Source organism: Leuresthes tenuis, unplaced genomic scaffold (assembly GCF_036924035.1).
Source record: "Leuresthes tenuis unplaced genomic scaffold, fLeuTen1.0.hap1 SCAF_21, whole genome shotgun sequence".
NCBI classification, from domain to species: domain Eukaryota; kingdom Metazoa; phylum Chordata; class Actinopteri; order Atheriniformes; family Atherinopsidae; genus Leuresthes; species Leuresthes tenuis.
The window spans coordinates 28,426,862-28,450,455 of NW_027325375.1; the positions used below are offsets into that span (position 1 = coordinate 28,426,862).

General features: G+C 42.3%; 1 protein-coding gene across 1 annotated transcript; it reads left to right on the forward strand.

Moving 5' to 3' along the window:
- Nucleotides 1–1,205: 1,205 nt before the first annotated feature.
- Nucleotides 1,206–19,735, forward strand: ubash3ba (ubiquitin associated and SH3 domain containing Ba). The gene is made up of 14 exons (XM_072374610.1): nucleotides 1,206–1,462; nucleotides 13,819–13,872; nucleotides 14,073–14,259; nucleotides 15,101–15,299; nucleotides 16,009–16,178; nucleotides 16,268–16,476; nucleotides 16,559–16,703; nucleotides 16,807–16,927; nucleotides 17,032–17,154; nucleotides 17,307–17,399; nucleotides 17,807–17,951; nucleotides 18,024–18,130; nucleotides 18,406–18,515; nucleotides 18,627–19,735. The coding sequence occupies exons 1-14, from the start codon at nucleotides 1,335–1,337 to the stop codon at nucleotides 18,762–18,764; spliced, it is 1,929 nt and encodes a 642-aa protein (XP_072230711.1). The 5' UTR covers nucleotides 1,206–1,334; the 3' UTR covers nucleotides 18,765–19,735.
- The last annotated feature ends 3,859 nt before the right edge of the window (nucleotides 19,736–23,594 follow it).

The window sequence follows — 23,594 nt, forward strand, 5'->3', positions numbered from 1 at the left end:
GGTGGAGGGGTTTGAATATCCCCATGATCCTGAGAGCTGTGTTGCCTGGGGCATTAGCAACTGGTAGGGTCTCCCATGGCAAATTGGTCAGGGGAGGGGTCAGACTAAGAGCGATTCAAAGACCTCGTTGGAGCGGCACCGGTTAAGAAAAGCCCCCTCACCCGGAAAAAGGAAACTGTACCAGTTCATGTCTCCACAGATACATTTCAAAATAACATATACGTATACCAACTAATAAACACAATCTTGACCTCGAACTTGATGGGATTTTGCTTTTTGCCGGTTTAAGACCGATTTTTTCTTCCACGATGTTCGTTTCATGTGATACTTTAATAAAAAAGGAATGTATTTATGTAAATAAAGACTTTTTTATAGCTTCGGTTGAATTTGGAAATTTAATTCGCTTCTATTTTAAGAATACGTAAGTCATTCAATCGGATCGAGATTAGAATCATAAGTTTTCTATAATATATACTACGATAATGTCACTTGGCTGCCATGGCAACTGATGATGGCGTGCTGCTCTCCTCTGACTGCACTGCGCATGCGGGAAGTATATACATCCTCTTTCGCATACAGGAAGTAGGATAAACTTTTGCCAAGGGAATTTTCATCGCACTGACGCGAGTAACCTTACTGTGTAATTGCCCATGTGCTATTACAGTACGTCTCACAGGGAGGAGTATGTGTTCATTTCCGATTCACAGTTACTCGGTTTAAAGGCCGCCCAGATTTCCCGTCCTCTCACAAACGGTGCACTGTCCCTTTAACTGAAGAGGGTCGCGCGCAGTTGGAGCCGCAACCTTTTACAGGCTGAAAACCTCCGCTCGGTGTGAGTCCATTCATAAACAAGGCATCGTTTTGTGAAGAAGCTCCTGCTGTTGCATCTGATACTTTATCCAGACAACCGGAAGTGAGGAACAGGCGACAACAAGATATTCTCACCTCTGTCGGGGACAGGCTGAGGGAGCAGAAGTGACTTCCCATGGCTGAGCCCCCTGCTGACGGTCTTGACTTCATGAGCGAGCCGCTAGGAGCAGGAGGCAGCTCTTTCCAGCTCAGACCCAAAACATGCTTTCTTCCTCGGGTTTCGTTATTTCTACGCGCTTCCGTCTACACAAAGTCACCCCGGTTTAAATAGCTTTCTGCTTCCATCCTTCCTCTTTTTGTATATTTTAGTATATATATATATATATATTGTATATATATATATGTGAAATAGAAGTCATATATATATATAGATATATATAGATATATATATGACTTCTATTTTCCGATAAATTAAAATACATCAAAGGAGCCGTGGACCTGACATACCGATGGAGCAGTGAGTTATGGCAGCGAAAGAGGAACTGTATGCCAAAGTGACACCGCGGAGGCAGCGCCAGAGCCGACCGAACACCATCAAACATGGGTCCACTCTGGACGTGCTGCTGTCCATGGGCTTCCCCAAGACCAGGGCGTGAGTGCACCGCTGCTTTGTCCCAACACACACACACACACACACACACACACACACTATTATAACTGGGCTGAACCAGCAGCATCCAGTACGTGTTCCCTCCTGGTCAAAAGTTTCCTTTATCTACATCTCTGTGTTTCAGCTGCAGCATCAGCAGCTGATCAGAAGCATCTCTGCAGCTGATGCTGTTGTTACTTCTTGTCGTAGCCTGTGGGACCTTTTCAGATGGCTCCTTTTAAACTGATGTGTTTGATCTTGACTCCACAGTGCTCTGCTTGCATCACAGCAGGGTTTGGCTTTAGGATTTTATGTGACTCACACGCAATTTGGGATAGTCTCAAATCTACTTTAATGCCAAGCTGTATTTTTGTGGATACTCATCAAGTTGTTTCATGATTGTTGCTTTTTTCTTGATTGCTACTACAGTGCTGGAGGATATATTCCACAAAGTAAGAATAAGTGATGAATAAAAGTAGATATTACCCACAATATGTGCTCAGAAAACAAACATGTCAGCCACACGTTTGGACTTTTTTCCCCCGCTGGGGAACAATCCTGGAAATGCTGCTGTCTGAGGCAGGCGTTCCACTCACTGTCTCTCCTCGGTTTTCAATGAAAGCCTGATCTTGTGGGCATTTCCCTGTTGAGCCTCTCAATTCTTCTTTTCATTCATCTGCAAGCGATGGAGTTGCCAGGAAACAAGCAGTATTGGCCCTTGATTGTAGTCTATGGATTATGTAATACATGAAATGATGACTGTAGTCTGCGTTCTTCTTGTGTTGGTGCTCTCTGGGTTAAAAACAGTTTGGTGACCACTTTCTTTGTGATGTCCACTTGAATCCCAAATCTTCAGTTCTGAGCAGCTCACTTTTGTGCAAACTCTGCCATAATCACAATGTCCCCGCTCACCGTCCTGTCAGCGACTCCCACATAATATATTAAGCCTGATGATTTTGGCAATCTCCTCTCAGACAAAGGCCTTTTTGTACGTGTAGCTTTACCCACATATCAAAAGAAATCTGAAATGATTCTCTATTGTTCGCCGTGGCAGTAATCTCTGTGATCCAGCTCTAAATGTTACCTTGTAAAACAAGGGGTGGAAACTGAACAATGAGAGGGGTAAAAACAGCCTTTTCTCTTTTAACCAGACAGATACAGTACTCCGAGCCTTTTTATAATATCTAAGTATCTCAGTCCTTTTATCCTCTTTGACACCAACTGAGGTCATCCAGGCTTTGAAAGCTTAGACTTTAGCCCCCTCCGCTGCTGCTTATTGAACCACTGCAGACAAAGTGAGTGGGATCAGGTTATATCTGCAGACTGGCATCTGTTCACAGGGCAACCTTATCCATTTTGATATTTTCAGATGATTTAGTGTCATTACAGTGACCAATTGTTGTGAAGTACAAACATGTACGTGCACTTCTCTCAGGGCTATTCTGATGTCTGATTTATGGAAAAATAAGATTCAAAACTGAGACAAAAGCAGGAAGAATTGGAGGTTTTCCTGCTCTGCTCCTATATCTGCTTCGACTGGTAGCACAGCCGTCATGTACGTCAATGATGAAAGATGAAAAGACAATACTTTACGTGTCATTTTATGAAACAGTACAACAGATAACAGGATTTTTACATGAAAAATGGTCAAACTTGGGAGCGGTCGATCGTAGAGACATTCAGACAAACATTGTGTCCAGTTCCTGGGTTCCACAGACACATTTCTCCTCCTGCTCAGACACAACCACGTGAATGCAAATGATCACAAAGCATATCTGATATGTCAGGTTTTGCTGTTGGACTCCCTCCTATATTTCTTTGGGAAGGGACAGCGGGTGAAAGCGTTTAGTTTTTGCTTCAGGAAACAAAAGCTCCTTTATGTTTTAGGGCTTGTTTTCAGGCACAAGGAAGCACGGATCACACACACACACACACACACACACACACACACACACACACACACACACACACACACACACACACACACACACACACACACACACACACACACACACACACACACACACACAAATGGCTCTTCTATTTTAACTGAGGGGGATTTTTCTGCTGACTCATCCAGGAATTGACTAAAGTAATCAGATAGGAGCTGGATGGACAGTGGTCTCTCTCTCTCTCTGCGCTGATGGTCAGAAGCAGCACAGGAAACTGATCCGACTGAAAAAGCGACACCGCAGACTTTTGTCAGGTTACCTCTGTAGTTTGCCGCTCTTCACTCCAAAGTATGTGTTGCTGTGGATGTGAAAGTACAAGCCTGCTAAAACGCCAAAGATGCTGCAGTAACACAGTCAGAGTATCATCAAAGTGTCTCTTGTCCATCCCTGGGCCTTCTTTTAACGCTTCACTGAGCCCCCTCCTGCTTTGAGGTGCACACTCCAATTACTGTGAGAATTTTTAGGTCGGTCCCCGCTGCCAGTCCCTTCACACCTCTGAGCCTTGTCCTATTTCATGATAATCAGTTTTTTGCCTCCAAACGATGTGTTGTTGCATATTGCTTCCTTATACCACTTTTCATCAGGATTTAAAGTCCCAGAAAGATCAGTGCTTGGCTGTTTATCTTGTGCTCCTCGCAGAAATTAGACTGAACTGGCTAATAACTTTTTTTGTTGCTTTTAGTGAATGTGTGAGCTCAGACGGGTACAAACCCTGTGTGTCTGTGCAGTTTTAAATGTGTAAAACTGATGTTAAAAACTGACTAAGCTGTGAGAAACGTCGTAAAATCAAAATGACCAGGCGGCTTTTGTCATGTCAGCCATGCATGAAGCATGACGCTGCACTAGAGCACAAAAAAGGAACACAGACTTATGGCAACAGGTTTATTTTGTTCAGCAAGTCCGAGAAATAATGTGGCAACTGTGAGTGAGTGAAAGAGGAAGTTGATAAGAAAATTATAATGATAACTGCAGAGATATAGGAGAGAAATGAAAGATGACTGATGCTGTTGTTTTCTATATGGAGGTACCAAAATATAAACGGCTTAAAACAGATCATTTTAGATTGGAGCCATTGTGCAGTACACTTTGGTCAGGGAGCTCCATTCTATCCATAAGAAGCTGAGAGTTTATTTTCAAACTAAGAATATAGATTCTCTCTCAGAGGTCCCACGTATATTTCCACTGAGAGAGTCGACATCCAACCAGTGTGTAAAAGTGAAAGTTATAGACGTTTAGGTGTCGATTCAGTGCCTTTTCAACATTTATATCTTCACTCAAAGAGCAACGAGACGACCTAATGAGCAGCTGATCTCTGCACCCTTGTCATATAACTGTTGAGCCTCTTAATGTTATAATTACAAACTCTTTGTGATAGCTGTTGTTGTAATAGATACAACTAGAATTGCCTCTACCCCCCTGCCATATGTTCCATCGTGCTTCTCAGGCAAAGGCATCAGAGCCACTGTGGTTACTGAGATGTAACGCTTTAGATAAGATTGCATACGTCAAACTCGCATTTCTTTTCCACCATGTCTGCCTGTGAAGCCTTTTGTGAGTTTAAGGGGAAGTCGGTGTGGCTGCTGACTGTAGTAGTCTCTTCCCCTACCGACGAAGGTTTCATAACCTCCACCGTACCCAGAACTTCACTGATGTGGGACATGCAAAAGACATTTAGTGAGCTTCACATGCAGTTTTTGGTGAAGCCTACACAGAATAATAAGAAAACTGAACTTTTGCATACACGTGACGGGCTGGTGCCAGTGCATGCAGCAAGAACAAACTCCAGGCTTGTATTCAAGACAGCCAAGAGGAAGTTGCTCATTTCCGGAAGTGGCTTGTGACCTTTACAGAGCAGTCTGTTGAGATGGTAGTTTGAGAGAGGCTGAAGCAGATTCAATTAATGCTTAATGCTGACGATTTGGTGATTTTTCTCTTCACAGAAATGCTGCATTCTTCATTCTGCCATTTCAATCATTTTTAAAGACTGCGTCACTCGCTTACCCTCTTCACATTTCACTTTTTTTAGTTTTAAGGTGAGTTTCCACCCTCACCAGAAAAAGCAGCCCTGACGTGCAGACCTGTCATCCAGCCATGGCTACCACACTCGCTGTTTCCTCTGGCTTGTATGACTGGTCCTGGGACTGTGATGCATCATGGTTTTGGCTCCGTGCCTCGTGTAGCGTATTCATGCCGAATCATTGGCTCATCGCACTTTGACTTGTTTCACTGATGACAGGCAGTGTTAAAAATAACTGTCAAACAGTGCGCTACATTGTAGGTTTTACAACATTTCTATTGGACACAATAACCCAGTGACTGCTATCATCAACGTCCTTCAGTGGTCACTACTTTAAGGGTCACTACTGTACTGGTGTCAAGCTCGGACTTGCCCTGTCTGACCTCACGGACTTCAGATCTCTCTTGTTCATAGATAATGAAGTGAAAAGAGAAGACATCAGGCTGTACACAGCTGGCTTTGTTAGAGATGTGGCACTAAGATGCTGCCTTGTCAGCTGGAAAAAGGTTTATGAGTGTATGACACAGATGTTGGCCTTGTTAGTGAATCTGCTGACCCTACACGAAAGCGTGGGTTGATCTGTTTGGAAGCTTCATATGAGGTTATTACCAGAAACACTTTGGCACACTTTAGCACGAATACATCTAAGCATGGCTGAGCAGCTAGTCTGGCTCTGTTCAAAGTGCAAATGAGTACTTAAAATGTTGCCAACTACTTTCAATCAAAAGTAGCGAAAGCCTGCTCGACAAGTCGGTAAATGATGCTGGATGACGTCATCCACCGGTTTGCATATTCATGACGTCCCATGTTTGCTTTCTGCCAGTAGGGTTGACCTGCGGCAGCTTGTTTGTCTTATTGCAGCTTAATTCTCATTAAAACGTTTAGTCTGTCTTTGTTTTTAGTGTAAAACCACAGCATTAACTAGCTGTTGACTTCTGATGCACATTTACAAAGATGTAAATAACAGAAGGTGAACAGCAGAAAACAGTTGTTGTCTCGTTCGTCTCCATGACGACCAAAAAAACCCACGTTTGCGCTCACTTGAGATGTTTGTGTGTTTTGAAGACTTGGTGCATGTTAGGAGGAAGGGAAACTACCTTAGAAAACTGGGTCTGACCTGTTAATGACGTGTTGATTAAAATGCCGTCACGCGAGCTGTTTACGATCTGACGCACGCTGCCGTCATCTCCGATGTTTTAATATTCCAGAGCTTCTCAAAGAGGAAACTGATCCTTTCCATTTCCACCGTGTGAATGTCTACCGCAGTACCTGTTTGCTAGTTTTCTCCTGGAGATAAGAGCTTTGCTTACATCCGCCAGCTGAACCTGTTCCGCCCCTCTGGCGACACCACGCAGCCGAGTTTAAAGCAGTCAATGGAAACGTGTCTGATTCACACCTCTATTCTGCAGCTTTTCATGAGATAGTTTCAGATTTGCTTTGTAGGTGAAGGGCATCCAACAAAGTTCTCTTATGGCTGCTGATAAAAGGATTTATTCGGGTTGATTCACGTATTCATTTTGGGGAAATTACGTCACACAAGGGAGATGAAATCTCACTAAATCTGATGACAAAGAAGAAACTTGAAGATGGTTTTATTGCAATAAACAGACTCCCTATAAAACCTCAGCTTTCTAACTCTACAGTTTGTTTGGAACGTGTTCTTTTCTGCCCTTAGAGTTGATGGCAGGTGTTTTTTTTAAGTACCTTGAACAGGAACAGTGACAAGCTCATCTTTTAGTGCTAAAGCACAACTAACCTGACTGACTTCCAGCTTAAGTGAGTGCATATGTGTTTCATCTTATCTTTATAAATGACTCCTTTTCATATTTACCTATTGAAAGAAGGCTCTGAGCTGTCAGGATGCCAAAGTCTAATCATCTAAAATCTTTTTAACAGATCTGTAAACACTTCAAATGTTATCTGCCACAATCTGGGTCCAAACTTTCCTTTTTTGCAACCTGGAGCGCTCAGTCGCTGAAAGAGTTCCGATCATGTCTGGAGTTTTGTTCACCACTGGGTCAACAGGTGCCAGCATCGCTGGTCAAAGTGGAGAGTGTTCCCTCAGCTGATGGGACTCTCCTTTGGGTGCAGCTGAGTGTCAGGCAGCAGCAGTGCTCTCGCTGGTGTGATAAGTGGTTTGAGATGTGTGTTTGTCATTTGGTTGTAAACAGGAAATGTTGCTTCGCCCGTACAGCCGAGTCAGGGAGGGGCTCTTGGGAGCATCTTGCTGCAAGTGTTTTAGCATTTGTATATATTTGTGTGTGTTTGTTTGCTAATTTATCAGGTTTTTTTCTGCTTTCATGGCTAATATACCGCCATGAAAAGCATGTTTATGTAGTCAAGGCTGCCACATCTAGTTAGTCTGACAGGCTGGAAAATGTCCGAGTTTGATGTAATAAACAGTCCAGAGAATGTTTGCATATGTGAAAAGCCAAACACGCTAAACTTGCAAAAGCCAGCCAGAACATTTGATCTGTAGTGGGGTCAACTGTGGAAACAGGAACTGAACACACAGCCATATGTGGGTGACTGAAAGGCTGTTTCTAATAGAGACTTAAACAGGAACGGATGCCTAAATGGAATAAAAGGCCTCATCTAATAACGGTCACAGTCACTAGCTTCTTTCTTTGAACTTATTCTTATTCCAGGCAGTTTTCTACTTCACATTCCCCAATCTTTTTAATCTTCATTCAGCTTTGAACGGGGGAATGCCGTTTATAAATAACTTGCTCAGTTCTTGCTGGGAACAAACCAGATGTTGGATGCAGTTTGTCCAGGACTTGTTTCGGCAGTAGGGAAGCAGATGGAACACAGTTGAATCATGAAAATTCGGTCCCCCACTAAGATTTGTGTGTGTTGCAGGGTGGGGCCTCCAGCAGGACCCGTGCAGCGCATCCCGCTGATATTTGATCCGATAAGATCTGGGTTTTATTTGTCGATACGAGTCCTGAACTTGTGCGAGGCAAACTGAGACAGTGCAAGCATCCATTCCACCTTTATAGATGTGTGGTGTTGCACAGCAACTTCCTTTTTGTTCGACACCTCAGTTATAGCTAGACGTCTTCCTGTTCGATTTAAGGTTTGAACGTAGCAGGATGCATGTTTTTAGTTACTTTTATTTACTCGGTGCAAACGTTCAAGCAGACAGTTCAGACGTCATTCATTAAACAGCTTCCATATAATGGAAATGATGTGCGTTTAAAAGGGTATTTTCCAATATTTATAATGTGTTTTAAACAAACTTTCACCATGGACTGATTCGCTGTGGGCTTTACAAATATAGTGAATAATGTGAATGCATTTCCTTCTATTTGAAAGTAGTGTTCCCAAATGATTGATTATTTGGTTGAGACTGAATTGGAGTTGGACTGTTATGGGTTTTTCTGTAGTCACTACACAGTAGTGTTGAAGCATTAGTCTGTTTGCACACTTCCTGCGGTACTCTTCGGAGGTTCGATGTCCTTCAGCTCAGAAACAGCTGATTTTGCAGCATAATGTTGAAAGCTGAGAACTCTGGTCTTATTGTGCTGTGTTATCAGTTTGAAGCTCTCATGGATAATTTAGTTGGTCATTGTTTGATAGCATCTGAATTACCAGTAAGTTTAAACCCGTTTGATATTCTGAATGACTGAAGTTCTGTTTCAGAGGAATTCAACAGCACGTGTGTAAGATCTGAGTTAACTGGTGGCAGATTAGAAGCCAAAGAGGGTGCTGAACACACACACTGTATGTAGCAGAACGGACGAACCCTCTGTGGTGCCACTCTGGCTTGGACTCTTTGGTTTGTGGACAGCTGTTTTGAAGCTTTCAGCTTTTGGTTGTCTCTTTCTCGAGCTCGAAGTGATTTCAATTGGACAAGAAGGTGGAACTGAGAAGTGATTCCTGAAAGCGGATTGGACAAAAGTTGTTTCTTTGAAGACAAATTATTTTCAGAAGAACCAGCAGCACATCGATCAGAAGGAGGGAATCTATGGAGTCTGTTGGAACCAGAGATGTGTTGGAGCCAGTGCCTAACTGCTGGTGGCATTAATCTTAAGGCCCTTTTGCACTGGCTTCATGTCCGACTGTACACATGTATGCAGTCCTTCTGTGTGAAGCAGGACAACATCAGTGTGGGAAAGTCAATAGAACAAAAATAAAATGTGATCACAACAAGAGAACTCAATGAAACAAAGCAATGCATGAGCATGGTGGTGGGAACAAAGCAGCTTAGCTATGAACACTGTTTCTATGCTGTAACTATTGAGTTTTGCATGGAACTGAAGTTCTTAAAGGAAAGGTGGGTTGTTTAAACAGCAAATTCAGTGTTCTGTTGAAGCAGGAAGGAAACTGGTGGCCCCTTTGTGCTCCTTGCAGAGTTAGAAGTCAGTGCTACTACGCTATGTTCCTCTTGTAATGTATAAAGTCAGCTTCAGTGTGAATTACAAACAACAAGCTATGATCAGCACAGGCATGCAAGCACCGAGGCCCGTTCAATATTCACAGCGTCAGTCACCACGAGTGAATGGTTAACTATTGGTTAACTATTTCTGACCTAGTTGAGTTCTACCAGTTCTGATATTCTATAGATTCTCAGACATACTATTGAATCAGGCTAAAGTATTCCACATTGAGCTGAGCTTGGCAGAAAGCTTCTTTTTAAATATTTTACAGAGCACCACGTTAAGAAGGCATCATCAGAGCTCCTGTCTGGCATCGAGGTGTTTTTTTAGCTCTTGTTGAAGCTCTTCTTTCCACATACTGCAGGGTAAAGGAACTGGTGATAGTCATAATTCTCCTGAGGCGTAGGTTGTTTTGGAACTGCTATAATGATACATATTTTCCACTTTAAAGTTTAATGTAAATGAGACTCAGTGGAACTTTGGGGTAATAAACATCAGGAAAGGTTGTCAGTGTAACAACAGAAAGACATCGCTTTGGACGGCTCCCATTCTTTTTGTGGCCTAGATTCAGAGTCATCAATTGTTACAGCATGGCTGCCTTACTGCAGACATGAAGCTTAATATTAATCTTTCATATTCAACCTTTTGCGTACATTAGCCGCGGTCTCCTCATTCATTAGTTATCTGTTGTGCACTTTGGAAGATTCTCGTCTGTAATGTCGCAGATTTCTGAGCGTTCAGCTCATAGATTCAATGACCTCCTTTTTGTTTTTGTCTGTGCATAATTATGCACGCATAATGGATGCACATTGCTTTGATGTCTTCTGCGCCTCAGAGCAGCGGGAAAGAGAATGGCTTAACCAGCTGTACATTTATATCTCAGCTGTGTGACAGGATGCAGTGCACGCAGTCTGTGGTCGAGGTCTGCCTGACCCTCCATGGAGATGCACCTCTGCAGCAGCTCTGAACACTGAAGAACTGCACACAAATGCCCCCCCGACATGTCGTTCAGTGTCTCCGGCTGACATGACTTTTATGTTGTTTAATTTGCACCTGACCTTGAGCATTTTGTTGTATAGGAGAAGCTCTTTTGATCTTTCAACCCTTTAAAGAGATTCTGTGCGACGCTACATGAAATAAAAGAATAGATAGATTGTATCTCAAGGCAGAACCTTTTTGCCATTGAAGCTGTCAACTGACTGCCTTTAAGTGCAACAAGAGACTGAACGGTTTTATCCACTTTCACTGTTTCCTATCCTAAAGTTGAGCCTTTTTTATTTATTACGTATAGCTGTGATAGGCCTACACCCCCCGCAGAGAGCGATGTGCCACCTTTCTGACTAAAAATGGAAATCCCACACGAGCTGTGTCTGCTGCTTAGCACCATATTAGTATCGATACCAGGAACAGGGCTGTAGTCATTTCAGAAGCCTGAAAAAGGACAGATTAAACTCAAGCGCTGCATCATGTCCGTCAGCTTGCCCAGTCACACAATGTAAGACCTTTGTATTATTTCATGTCACTTGCATAAAGCACCACTGAGATAAGAAGCAAGCAATCCAATGTTCTAGCCTGGATTTAATTTGGTGATGCCTCAGTCCCATCTGCGGGTAAATCCCGTCATGCCTCCTGAAATTATCTGTGTTTTCCTTCTCCACGCAGCACCAGGTGGAATCCTAGAATAAGACGATTGTAGCCAACGACTGGCTCGGCGTTTTAAGCCCTCTGCGTGCAGTAACTGGGTCATTTAGACGCACAGTAAAGTGTGAATGTGGAACAGATGACTTTGTTGCTGGTATTTATTTCTCTGTGTCTCTGTGTTCATGCTGTGGTAGATCTGTGGTAAGCCATCTGTGACCGTCCTGTAGGCTTGGCGGTCCCATCCTGCACTCTGTGCTCTGTCAGGGCGCTCCGCCCCAGGGTTCGGGGACTTTGCCGTATCTAGGACCCTCTCAGTGGGACAAATTTAAAAATAGATCATTGAATTTGGACGGTAGACCGGCACAATGAACACTGTACGCGCCGTCACTCATAGAGATGCTGCAGCATGTCTGTATCACGCTGTGAATAAAGTCAAATGGCACAAAAAAAGAATAGCACATGACTTCTCCTTAAAAAAAGGCATTATTTAGTAAGCTTTTGTTTTATGGCCAGCTAATGCAGTGAATGGGTGATTTATTGGCTTGTGGCTGTGCTTTGTTTTCACATAATGCACAAAGAACTTCAGCTGAGAGGAGACGGAGCCACACGGCGTAGAGTTGAGCTTTAAATGTTAAATACAGGAAAGAAAATGCTCATCACAGTTACTTATATAGCAATAACAGATGCACAAAAGAAACTAGAATGATTCTGCTGTGGTGTGACTAAACTGATCACATGCATTAAGCCGCAGGTTCGTGGCACCGTGTGCCAGATATTTACCGGCATATTTGTGTAACTTTGTCCTAACTGGACAAACTGAAAGTGAAGTGGAAATGGTGAATTATTGGACTTCTTCATGCTCTGTGTTGGACCTGTGAAAGCTGAGGCTGGCTTTTCACAGACTGTGTGGCATCCCTTTAGAGGCAGCCTGCAATACAAGGTTATATAAAGAGACACTAATTAGATTCTGAGCACTCAAGAGTAATTCTGCAATCAGCTCTCCTTTGTTTCAGGGGGAAGAGGGTTGAAAAAGTTCCAGATATGGAATGACACAGATAAAATGTGCAAATTGTTATTTTCTAATATCCACAACTTTAAAACATGAGGGAATATTTAATCTGTCATACAAGGCCAACTGAAGGCTTTCAGACCCTTTCAATTATTTTATGTGCTGCTGTGACTCATCTCATCTGATTCTTTTATTTTCCTAAGCAATCTACTCACACATATTTCTACAATGTTTTATACATTCCTTGAAATAATGCGTTACATAAGCATTCGGATCCCTTGTCTAGACACTGTTGATTGAGGCCTGGTCCATCCAGCTTGTTATGCTTCGACAGCTTGTAATGAGTCAGTCTGCCTGATTGAATTCGCTGGTCCCAATCAAGAAGTCTGTAAAGGTCTCACTGCAAGTCATGTGCGTGTGAGTGAGGAAACTGTGCCATGAGGTTGAAAGATATTTCAGTTCACCTTCAGGAAGGGGTTAGGTCAAGCCACACATGTGCAAAACGTACAAGAACGTTTCTGCAGAGGTGAAATTATCCAAAGGCAGAGCAGCCTCCATCAATCTGGAGTGGATTGTGTTTGGAGCCACAAAAAGTCCTAAATCAGGCTGCCCAGAGTAGTCACACACCAAGCACCTTGGTGATACCGGTCAGTATGAGTTCCTTCATTAAGGTGGGAGATGCTAACAGAAGGAAAATCCTCGTGGCGCTCCTCGTGGCGTTTGAATGGCCAGACAGAAGCTTTATTGATTAAAAGGAACATGACAGCTGCTTAGAATTTCTCCAGAAGGCACCTGAAGTACAGTTACCTGATGAAGCAAAGACTGAACAGTCTCAGCTAAATGTGCAGAGGAAATCTAAACAGTCAAGCATCAGTCTGCAGGGATGAAGTTTGCATTTCAACAATTAGAAGCATGGGAAAAAAAGGTGACAGTCCAAGCATCTATTCTAAGAGGAGACTGATGTGTAACAACAATGATGATGGCTGGAATGCTTCTGTCAGCACTGATGGTTTAAGTCTGATGGTGTGTGCTGCTGAGGAGATCAGTTGTTAAGCACGTCTGTGAGCTGGTTTGCTGGACAAACCTTCTCCTTACACAGTGGTCTTACTTAATCATGAACCTCACCCTTATGGATCAAGCTCAGCCCCAGTAAGCTCTGAACACAGGGATTTGTATCTCTGAGCTCCGTTTCCCAATACTCGGGTTTGAATAGTGAACCTCTGTTGTGAATTATTTGTTTGTCTTTTCACTGCTCACTTGGCATGTTTGGTCTTTGTTCTTTGTCATGTAAAGCTCTGCTGTCTCTTCCACATGAATCTCGTACTTGCTTTGATCTCCCTCTCTGGTTCTCTTTGCAGCTTGAAAGCTTTAGTTTCGACAGGAGGCAAAAATGTCCAGGCGGCCTGTGACTGGTGAGTACACACACTGACTTAGATTCTCTCTCATGGCAGTTAATGTTTAACAGGAAATCAAACTGAATGTCTTTTAGTCATTCATCTTTAACATCTCATGCCTCTGTTACAACAACACTGCCCTCTGCTGAACGAGAGCAGTTTCATCTGTTTCTTATCTCCCTCTTGTCTCTTCCTTTTCTTCACCCTGGTCGCTCCAGGCTCTTCTCCCACTTGGACGACCCTTTCCTGGATGACCCTCTGCCCAGAGAGTATGTGTTATACCTGCGACCCAGCGGACCGCTGCTCCAGCAGCTCACACACTTCTGGAGGCAGTCCCGCCTTTCCTGTGGCAAGAACAAGGCGCACAACATCTTCCCCCACATCACCCTCTGCCAGTTCTTCATGGCAAGTTTCCCCCTTTGATTTTAGATTGTGCTAACATGCATCCCATATTTTGTTAAATGCTGTCAGATCTCAATTATGGTCTTTGCAATCCAGTAAACGTAAAAGGGGAATTATAGCATATATAAGGGTTCAGTCAAGTTTTGTGACATGTGACACAACTTCCCCTTTGTAGGTGCAATATGTCGCCGTTTTGCTTTTGTATTTTATGGTGAACCCCCTGCATGAGAAAGCCGTCAGGACTGAATAAAATCAAATCTTTAGCACAAAGCTGAGTGTTTAGAATGGTGCTGATTGTCATACTCATTCATCTGATGCCATTATATCATCTGCAGAAGCTTCTGACAGTTTAGTTGTTGATGATAGTTCGTTTTTACTCCTCTATACTGGCTAAATGTTGGCATAATGGTGCAGAGTTGGTCAGATTGCTGTGCATTCCCACTATAATCCAATCTGTGACCCAGAAACACCTATAAAACACCAAATCAATTCATTTGTGTGACGCTTGCTATGATCTTTCCCAGTTAAATCATTTCCAAAGTCATCAGCGATTTGACTGAGAATGACTCTTTGAAATGAATTCTTTGGAATTTTTCTTTAACCTGCTGCAGCAGATGCAGTTTTAACTTTATCTGCATCATTTTAAATCAAAATGTAGGAACATTTGCGTAATGTGTCATGATCTGTAAGGTTTTGTGGTAGAGCCCTTCTCACCTGGCAGGAACACACCCAGCTGCCCCATAGTGCCCAAAACAAAATGAGATAAAAGCTAGTCTCGTTTTTGTATAGGCGCATCTCATGTCATGACCTGATTTTTCACTTTTGTCGTCCTCACTTTCCTCAGTGTGCTGATGCGAAGGTGGAGGCGCTGTCTGACGCTCTTCAGACCACCGTGACCAACTGGAAGGGTCGCATACCCATGCCTCTCTCTCTGGAGCTCTACACATCCTCAACCTTCATTGGCCTCTTTGTAGAGGAGCAGATGGCAGAGGTTCTGAAGAGTTTTGCTTCTGATTTTGCCACTGAGGCCACATCCAAAGCAGGTTTGAGTCTCCTTTATCCCTTTACTCAAGATCTCCCTTTCTGTTCCAGTGAACGTGTTTCAGAATTGAGTCTTTTCGGCATCATCAGCATGTTTTCTCGTGTTTTGTGGATCTTAAAAGTAGTGGTAAGCTAAGTTGATGCCCTTATTATATCGTTAGATATAGAAAACATATTATTAGCAATTCTCTAAGCAGGAATGTGAATAAGTATATTTCCCAAAATGTAAAACTCTCCCTTTAAGAAGCACGTACATTTCGTGTTCATGTTGAAAAACCACATGTGTAAGAGATAATAAACGGGGATTTAAGCACCACATAATTCCCGTGTTCTGCCTGTCTGGAAGCCTCTCCTGAAAAGCTTTGATTCCACCTCATCATACGAGCCATCTATCTTTGACTCTTGTCACTTTGAGCCTGTGTTCCTCTCCTTGTTAGATGAGGTTCTTGTTGGTGTGAAACCTTCAGGTTCTTTTAAAAAAGTCTTTTTCCATCTTATGTCGTTGACATTGCAAATCGTGGAGTTTTTAAACATGCTGTTGTGCAACCACTTCATCTTTCTTGTGTTTTATGTCGTTATGCACGTCTTTCTGCGTTGTTATTATGTTTGAAACTTTTATTCTGCACTTATTTCTGTCTTGTTGTTTTGTGTTTGAGGAATCATCTCTATGGGAGTATACAGTGTTTGTGTTTCTCCTTTTCCTCCATCCAGATGTTCATGTTGAGCCTCATAAGAAGCAACTTCATGTCACTTTGGCATACCACTTTCAAGCCAGTCACCTTCCAGTTTTGGAGAAGTTGGCCAAAAACGTGGATGCATCCACCGGCTGTGACTGGCTGGCCGTGCTCTTGTCCAGGGATATCCGCTTTGCTAATCACGAGGTACACTTCCTCTGAACAAATGCTTCCCCATCACTGATTTAACTCTGGGTAACTCTCTTGATGACTACTAACCGTCTCCTCCCCTGTAGACGCTGCAAGTCTTGTACCCGTATGTGCCTCAGAATGACGATGAGCTCGAGTTGTTGCAAGGAGACTTCATCTTCATGTCTCCGGTGGAGCAGAGCACTGCCAGTGAGGGCTGGGTGTACGGCACTTCGCTGGGCTCGGGGCTCTCTGGCCTGCTGCCTGAGAACTACGTTAGTCGTGCTGATGAGTCTGACACGTGGGTTGTCCATGGGTAAGTACACATAATCGCCGTGGCACAACTGCATTGTATGGTTGAGGAAATCTTTGTAACTTTGTGTTTGTCTGATTGCCAGGTCTCACTCCTTTGTCAACTGTGCCTCTCCATCTACCTCTGGTAGCACCGTGAGTGGGTTATTATTCGATGGACAGCTAAATGACAGTCTACTGGACAGTTTCATGGATCCTTCCAGCCTTTCTGGCCTCTGTCCTCCTATGCAGGTAAATTAAACCACAAACTACCGTATTAGTGTGTACTTTAGGCAGGTGTTTGAGTTGAGAGTGTCTCTAATGCCTCAAGGTTTAAACTGTATCTTAATCTTAGGTGTCAAGGCCAAGTGGTCAGGCCTCCCTATCCAAGATGAGACTGTTTGTGTGTCGCCATGGCGAGAGGATGGATGTGGTGTTTGGCAAACACTGGGTCACTCAGTGCTTTGATTGCAAAGGTTGGCATGCAGAGGAGATTACAGCTCTACGCAATAGCCCAACATTAGACCCTTCTGACGTTGTTTTATCCTTCCTCTGAAAGCTTCTCTTTCATTTTGTGTAGGTCGATACATTCGCTCTAATCTCAACATGCCGTCCAGCCTACCAGCGAGAAGCGGAGGCCACCGGGACTACGATAAAGATTGTCCTATTACTGTGTTTGGCTCCACACAGGCCCGCCTTGTGGGTCTGTATTTCTCATACTGAGTTTATTTTAATGTTGTTTCCCAGTGCAGAGATACCTCCGTTTACTTAAGAATCACATGTTTAAAGCACTGTAAGATGATTGTGATTAAAATGTCCGCCCATGGCATCAACCTGTATTTCGGCCACTCTCAGGTGAAGCCCTGCTGGAAAGTAGCACGACGATAGACTTTGTTTACTGCTCTCCTTCTCTTCGCTGCGTCCAGACTGCTCAGCACATTCTACAGGGTAAGACGCCGGTTTCAGTGACCTCAGGGATGTTCTGACAACAGGTTAGCATCAGGCATCTTATCAGGTTCTTCAGCTGGGTTGGTCATTTGAAATCGTTACTACTATCTGATAATGACAGACCTTCTGAGTTGTTGCCTGAAACCACGAGTTTGGCCTCGATGTTGTTCAGGCTTGTCGAGATATACTGTGTAATAAATTCAAGAAAAACTCTTCTGTTCTCCAGGAGATCTATCTTTTCCCATCTATACACGCTTTAACTTAACCTTAAAACTCTCTAATTTTAATTAGTTGGGGCATAAGGGAACAACATAATTTCAGTGTAAGAGAACATTTAAAAAAAGTAGCTATACAAATATTTCAGACATTCCTTCCTCTCTGACAGCTTCTTTCTCTGCTTTTTGCAGGACTTCAACAGGACGGAAAGACAAAAATCCGAGTGGAGCCTGGTTTGTTTGAATGGACCAAATGGGTTTCAGGCACAAGTTTGCCCGCCTGGATCCCCCCGGCTGACCTGGCTGCCGCTAACCTGAGCGTGGACACAACCTACAGGTACACAGCAGCATTTTTACCTGGAATGCTATGATAGAATGTTTTCTAATGCATCTATCAATTTGTCCCCAGACCTCATATTCCCATCAGTAAGTTGGCTGTGTCTGAGTCCTACGACACCTACATCAGCAGGAGCTTCCAAGTGACTCGAGAGATCCTGACAGAGTGCAAAAATCTGGGTAAAATATCATTCCGAACGTGCCGTTTATCCAAAGTTTCAGATTAATCCCAAATTAGCAAAACTTCAAACATGTGCAGCATTTACAGGGTAAAACAGCCTCTTTCTTATCAAGGTGGAGACATTTTAATGCTTCTTGTAAACAGATTTAAAAAGCAAGAAAAAGTATTTAACTAAGCTGAGCGCTGCATGTTAGCAGCAGCAGAGTCCATACAGTAAAATAAGCAAACGTTACAAGTGGAATGTGTCTTTAAGTTCTCTACCTCTTTCACACAGGAAACACAGTCCTGATTGTGGCCCATGCTTCCTCCCTAGAGGCCTGCACTCGCCAGATACAAGGCCTCAGCCCCCAAAACTCCAAGGACTTTGTCCAAGTTGTCCGCAAGGTCAGTTCTTTGCTTTGGCTCCAACGCTTATTTCATTTCTACGATATCCTTTCCAGTTCCTGTCTATTCTTGTTTGAGAGCAAGAGCATTTTTTTGTGTTTTCTTTTGCAGATTCCTTACTTGGGTTTTTGTGCTTGTGAGGAAATGGGAGACACAGGGGTGTGGCAGCTGGTTGACCCACCCATCTTGCCTCTGACACATGGACCCAATCACAGTTTCAACTGGAGGGAAATGCTCATGCATGACTGAAGGATATGCTGTTTGGCCCTCTTTATTCTGTTGGCCTGAATTGCTGAAAAGAATATTTATTTCTTCCTACATTGTTAGAATTCCAGCCCAAAGACCAAAAGAACTGAGTTTGGCTTCCAACAAAGACATGTAAAACTGAAAATAAAGGGTTCATAAGTGGAGGCAAATATAATCAGACGTACTGCTCAGGAAAGAGAAAATACAGTCTATGTGGTGATCCCAGCAAAAATTAGCTTTGTTTCTCAATGTTATACTTTTATGACCAGGAAGTGGAGATGCTACAATAAATGTGGATATTTCTTGTGGATGTGATGAATCAGGTTTTTAGCTATGCCAAGCTCTGTCTGTGGCCCCTCCTCAGGCTGAGGAGCTCTGCTGCCTTCTCCCACACTGTGACAAGAATTAGTTGAGAAGGACTTGTATCACAGAAATATTTTTCCATGTGTCAGAAATGATTTAAGTTGTAGCGACGGCCCCTTGTGAAAAGCACAAAAGAGAGGTTGACAATCAGAAATGGGAGCACTGATCTTCATTGTTTCTGGTGCTGAGGTGGGCAGTTTGTTATACCTGTCTGAGTCCTGTAAATGTCATATCATTTCCTACAACCTTAACACTTCTGTGCCCACATGCATATTTTAACCATCTTGTAAGTCACGGTCCACAGTATTTATTTGGAGGCAACCAAGTCAGTGTGGCAAAAGAAAATTAATATAATGATACACAAAATGTTGCATTGTGAATTATATCCAGGTGCCTCGACTAAAATTCTTCCTTGTTTATCTTTACCCTGATACTCTGTAAGCCTCATAACCACAATGCTTTTCAAATACTTGGTGCGTTCAGTTTTTCTTTGGTTACATCGGATGATTTAAGTGCTCACTGTGTGTATCAGTTATTTGCTGTATGACTGAAAATCTGTTGATACCATACAAATGAATAAAGCAAGGTTTTGGAGCTATACAAGCCAATACGGATCAGCCTGTGTGTATTCTGTCAAACGTCATTCTGTTCTTCATGCAAGTGAAAGGTGAGATGGTTACTCCTAAAACCACATTTCCGAAGAAAGTTGGGGTTCTGCGTAAAATTCCTGAAAAAATGTGAGCTCATCTTGAATCATCGTCTCAAAACTGTTGGTACAGGTGGCAACAAAAGGCTGAAAAAGTAAGTGGTGCTAAAAAGAGATGTCTGGAGGGACATTTAGTTTCAACTAAACAGGTTGATTAGAAACAGGTCAGTAGCATGACTGGCTATGAAAATAACCTTTGAGAGGAGGAGTCTCAGATGGGAATATGGGCAAAGATTCAGCAAAAAGCTGTGTATACAAACAAAGACTTTGAATTAAAGCTGAAGCTCTACCATGCAAAGAAGAAGCCATACACCGCTGTCCTCTCTGGGCGCTTAAAAAAGCGAACTGAGGCAAAGTGCAACAGGCAACTTGCACATCTGGAAAGGCACCATTAATGCCGAAAGGTATAAACAGGTTTTAGAGCAACATCTGCTCCCATTGCGTACTGCAGCAACACGATGTTAAACTTCCAGCTGCATCAGTTACATCAGCGTGGCTTCATGGTAGAAGCGTCCGGGTGCTGGAGTGGCCTACCAGCAGTCATGTAGCACAAAATCCAGCAAAGAAGACCCAGGTGTGTTGCACAACAGAAATACATCAGACAATAATGGGATAGCACTTCTCCCCCAAAGGTCTAGCTACTGGTCTTCTCTCTGGGTACTCCGGCTTCCTCCCACTGTCCAAGATTGATTGGTGACTGAAGAGTGTCCCTAGGTGTAAGTGTGAGGGTGTGTGGTTGTCTCATTTGTCTCTATGTGACCCTGGCAACCTATCCAGACTCCCTCTCGCCCAATGACAGCTGGGATAGGCTGTGATAGCTCCCCCCCTTCCTTCAATTGGAATAAGCCGGGATAGAAAATAGATGGACGGATGCACAAACTGCAATAACAGTTAGAGTTAACTTATAATTATGATTAATGTAACTAAGTACATCTGTTCTTGTCTGTCGGTTCCATCATGTTCTGAAGATATTCCATATTCACACATATATGAAGCCTATAGCTTCTGAAAATGTTATTTCATATGTTCCTAAAATAAACTCTCCCTATTTTACTTATTTTGTCATGGATTTTAAAGTCACTGGAGCTTTTGACACAGTTTTGTCGGTGAAGATGCTGACGATCTGTAAGGTTAATGACACGTAGAGAGTTGTCGATTCTGTTAGAAACACCTGTAACTTCAGTGGTGGCAATGGGCGCGTTTATCAGAGATTGAAGCAGAAACTGTAACAGTAAAGTGGGAATAAAAAGCAGAAATGCCACAATTAGAAAATACCACACTGCATTCTTTGAGAAAACAAATATAGCTCAGTTATTGTCTGCATTAAGAGGAAGTAAAATACAAACTGGGCTTTGTTGGTGTTATTTTTATGTCAGACCATTAAATGAGTATCGCAGAATAATTTCCATCAAGCTATATTTAATACTGGCTCTGATAGTTTCTTTTACGTCAGAGTACGTAAACATCGTACTTTTACGTAATTTATCCGATGATATGTTTTAAAGTCCTCATCTGCTGACTGTTATCCAGTAAGTAAATGGGATTTAATGATGCTGCATTAAGAAATAGTTCCCACTGGAAGTAGAAAATGTTCTACTTATTTAAAAATGATTCAGCAAATGTAAAAACTCTGATATTTTACGCCACAGCTGTACAGTTACTGTATATCACTCTGTGGATTCAAATGGATGGTTTAGATCCTTCATATTCAGTCAGTGAGTGCATCAGATCTGACTGATCATCACTGGTCATACACACTTACATACAGTCATACATATGAAGTGAGAGATAAACACTAGATGGTGCTGTTGATCAATATCAGTAGCGATCCTGCATAGTTAACTACCAACAGGCACACCTAGACCATGAGCCAGCAATCGCTAAACTTCTTTATGTCCGGTGTACTATATCCATTTATATTTTTAATCAGTTTGTCAGGCCTTAGCCAAAGGACAAAAGATCTGTGTGAGGCCCTGTGGTTTTTTATTTATTTCAAATTGTGGGTTCTGTGTACTTAATTCCTGACATAAACATAAAGAATGATGCGACTTTAACTGTGGAAACCTATCAATAGAAAAATGACATGTTGTATTAAGTCTTTGTGAACATATGTGTTTCCTCCTCCACCCTAAGAAGGAAGGTAAGCACGGGTTGCTTTGGAATTAAACTTATTTTGGATGCTAACATAAGCTATTTTTCATTTGTCATTCCCTCAGTGGCAAACCAATTGACTGGTTGGTACCAAAATTACATCTTCTAAATCTTTTATAGATATAAATCTGTAAAATATTGACATTTCATAAAAGAGCTCTGACTTATCCAGGTTTGCACTTCATATTTCCCTGCAGAGACCAGAGGGCAGTGGCAGGACCGAGCAACATCCCTGCAGGTAGCAGGTAGGTGTTAAGTACTTTCTTACAAGGACAGCATTTGCTGTTTCTCACATTACAAAAGGGCATGAGAATGAAAGAGGCCCATTTATTCTTCCTGTGAATGGAAAATAAATTGCAGTTTGAATTTTATTATAATTTTTAATTTACGAATCAATGTTTTTTTTTAACCTACAAATTTGAAACTACAAAGAAAATCCGAACACGGTGCATTTTATTGATATGAAATGGAGCAACTTTGCTTGAAATTAAAGAACTAACTGGGAACCAGTTCAATGTCAAACTAAAAAATAGGATTAAGACAAGAAAAAGTCCACTTTTTGTGCAAATCCTTTTAAATCACTTGCAGTCTCAAAGTGCATCTGTTTTATCACCTAAAGTAGAGCCCACATGTATGATATGTGTTATAGTTAATTATAGTTTTACAGCACAGGAAATCTAGTACAGAAACACATTTACTAAGCCAATAACATCCTATGTCTCTTGGTCTGTGTGAGGAACTCTTTGAATTCTGTAATAATGATAAGAATGAGAGTAATTACGGTAGATCTGTTTGATTAGGAAGGAGTTATGTAATTATTCCCTCAGTGTTGTTTTTAGCTCATTTTACCATTGAGTTGATCAGATATTTACTTGCTACCTTACAAGTAACAAATAAAACATTATAATAAACAATATCATTGCTGTAAAATACTGTAATAAGTGTGTGTAAGTAATGTGGAATATAAGCTGTGAGACCTTATTCTGTCACAGCTAACATGAAAATATATTTGGATCCTCAGTCAAATTGTAAAGTGTCTCTTGGCAAGAGTTGGCCACAGATTCCTGTGTCCTCGTCGGACCCATTTAGGGTTGTCAGACACATTGAACAGCCATGACAGACAGTGAATAAGAGCTATCTAAAGTGGGTGTCATTTTTGTCTGCCAGACACGCCAGTGGCAAAAGCATCAGCCAGGACACAGAGGAAAGAAAAAGTTTGGGAGTCACTGAAGTTATGGAAAAAGTTTGAGGTCTGGCTTTACTTTTTGTGGTCCTACAGGCAGCGAATAGGAAGGGAAACACCCAAAATTGCAAGTGAACAATATGTAGAAAGTGTGACGCAGATAATATAAAAATGACTGTGTATCAGGTGACTTCCGTGTGATGCGACCCTTTACTGTTTACTTCAAGGAGATTCAGTCATGTGGCAGTTAATATCTATTTTCTCCTGTTTTTGGGAGAAAGCTTCAGTATTTGATGTAAGAAGGTAACGTTAAGTGAAGGAATGGACCTGTTTTGCCTGATTTATAAATCATGTGTTGGCAGATTAAGCTTTTTGTGTCTATTTTTGTAGTATCAGGTCAGGATTTACCTGCACTGGTATACTTAAAAAA

Bases quoted from the DNA above. Each gene is read 5' to 3' on its own strand.
- ubash3ba (XM_072374610.1), top strand. From the start codon at position 1,335: ATGGCAGCGAAAGAGGAACTGTATGCCAAAGTGACACCGCGGAGGCAG. The intron at 14,260-15,100 runs GCAAGTTTCCCC...CACTTTCCTCAG, and splicing joins CCCTCTGCCAGTTCTTCATG to TGTGCTGATGCGAAGGTGGA. The intron at 16,704-16,806 runs GTAAATTAAACC...TCTTAATCTTAG, and splicing joins GCCTCTGTCCTCCTATGCAG to GTGTCAAGGCCAAGTGGTCA.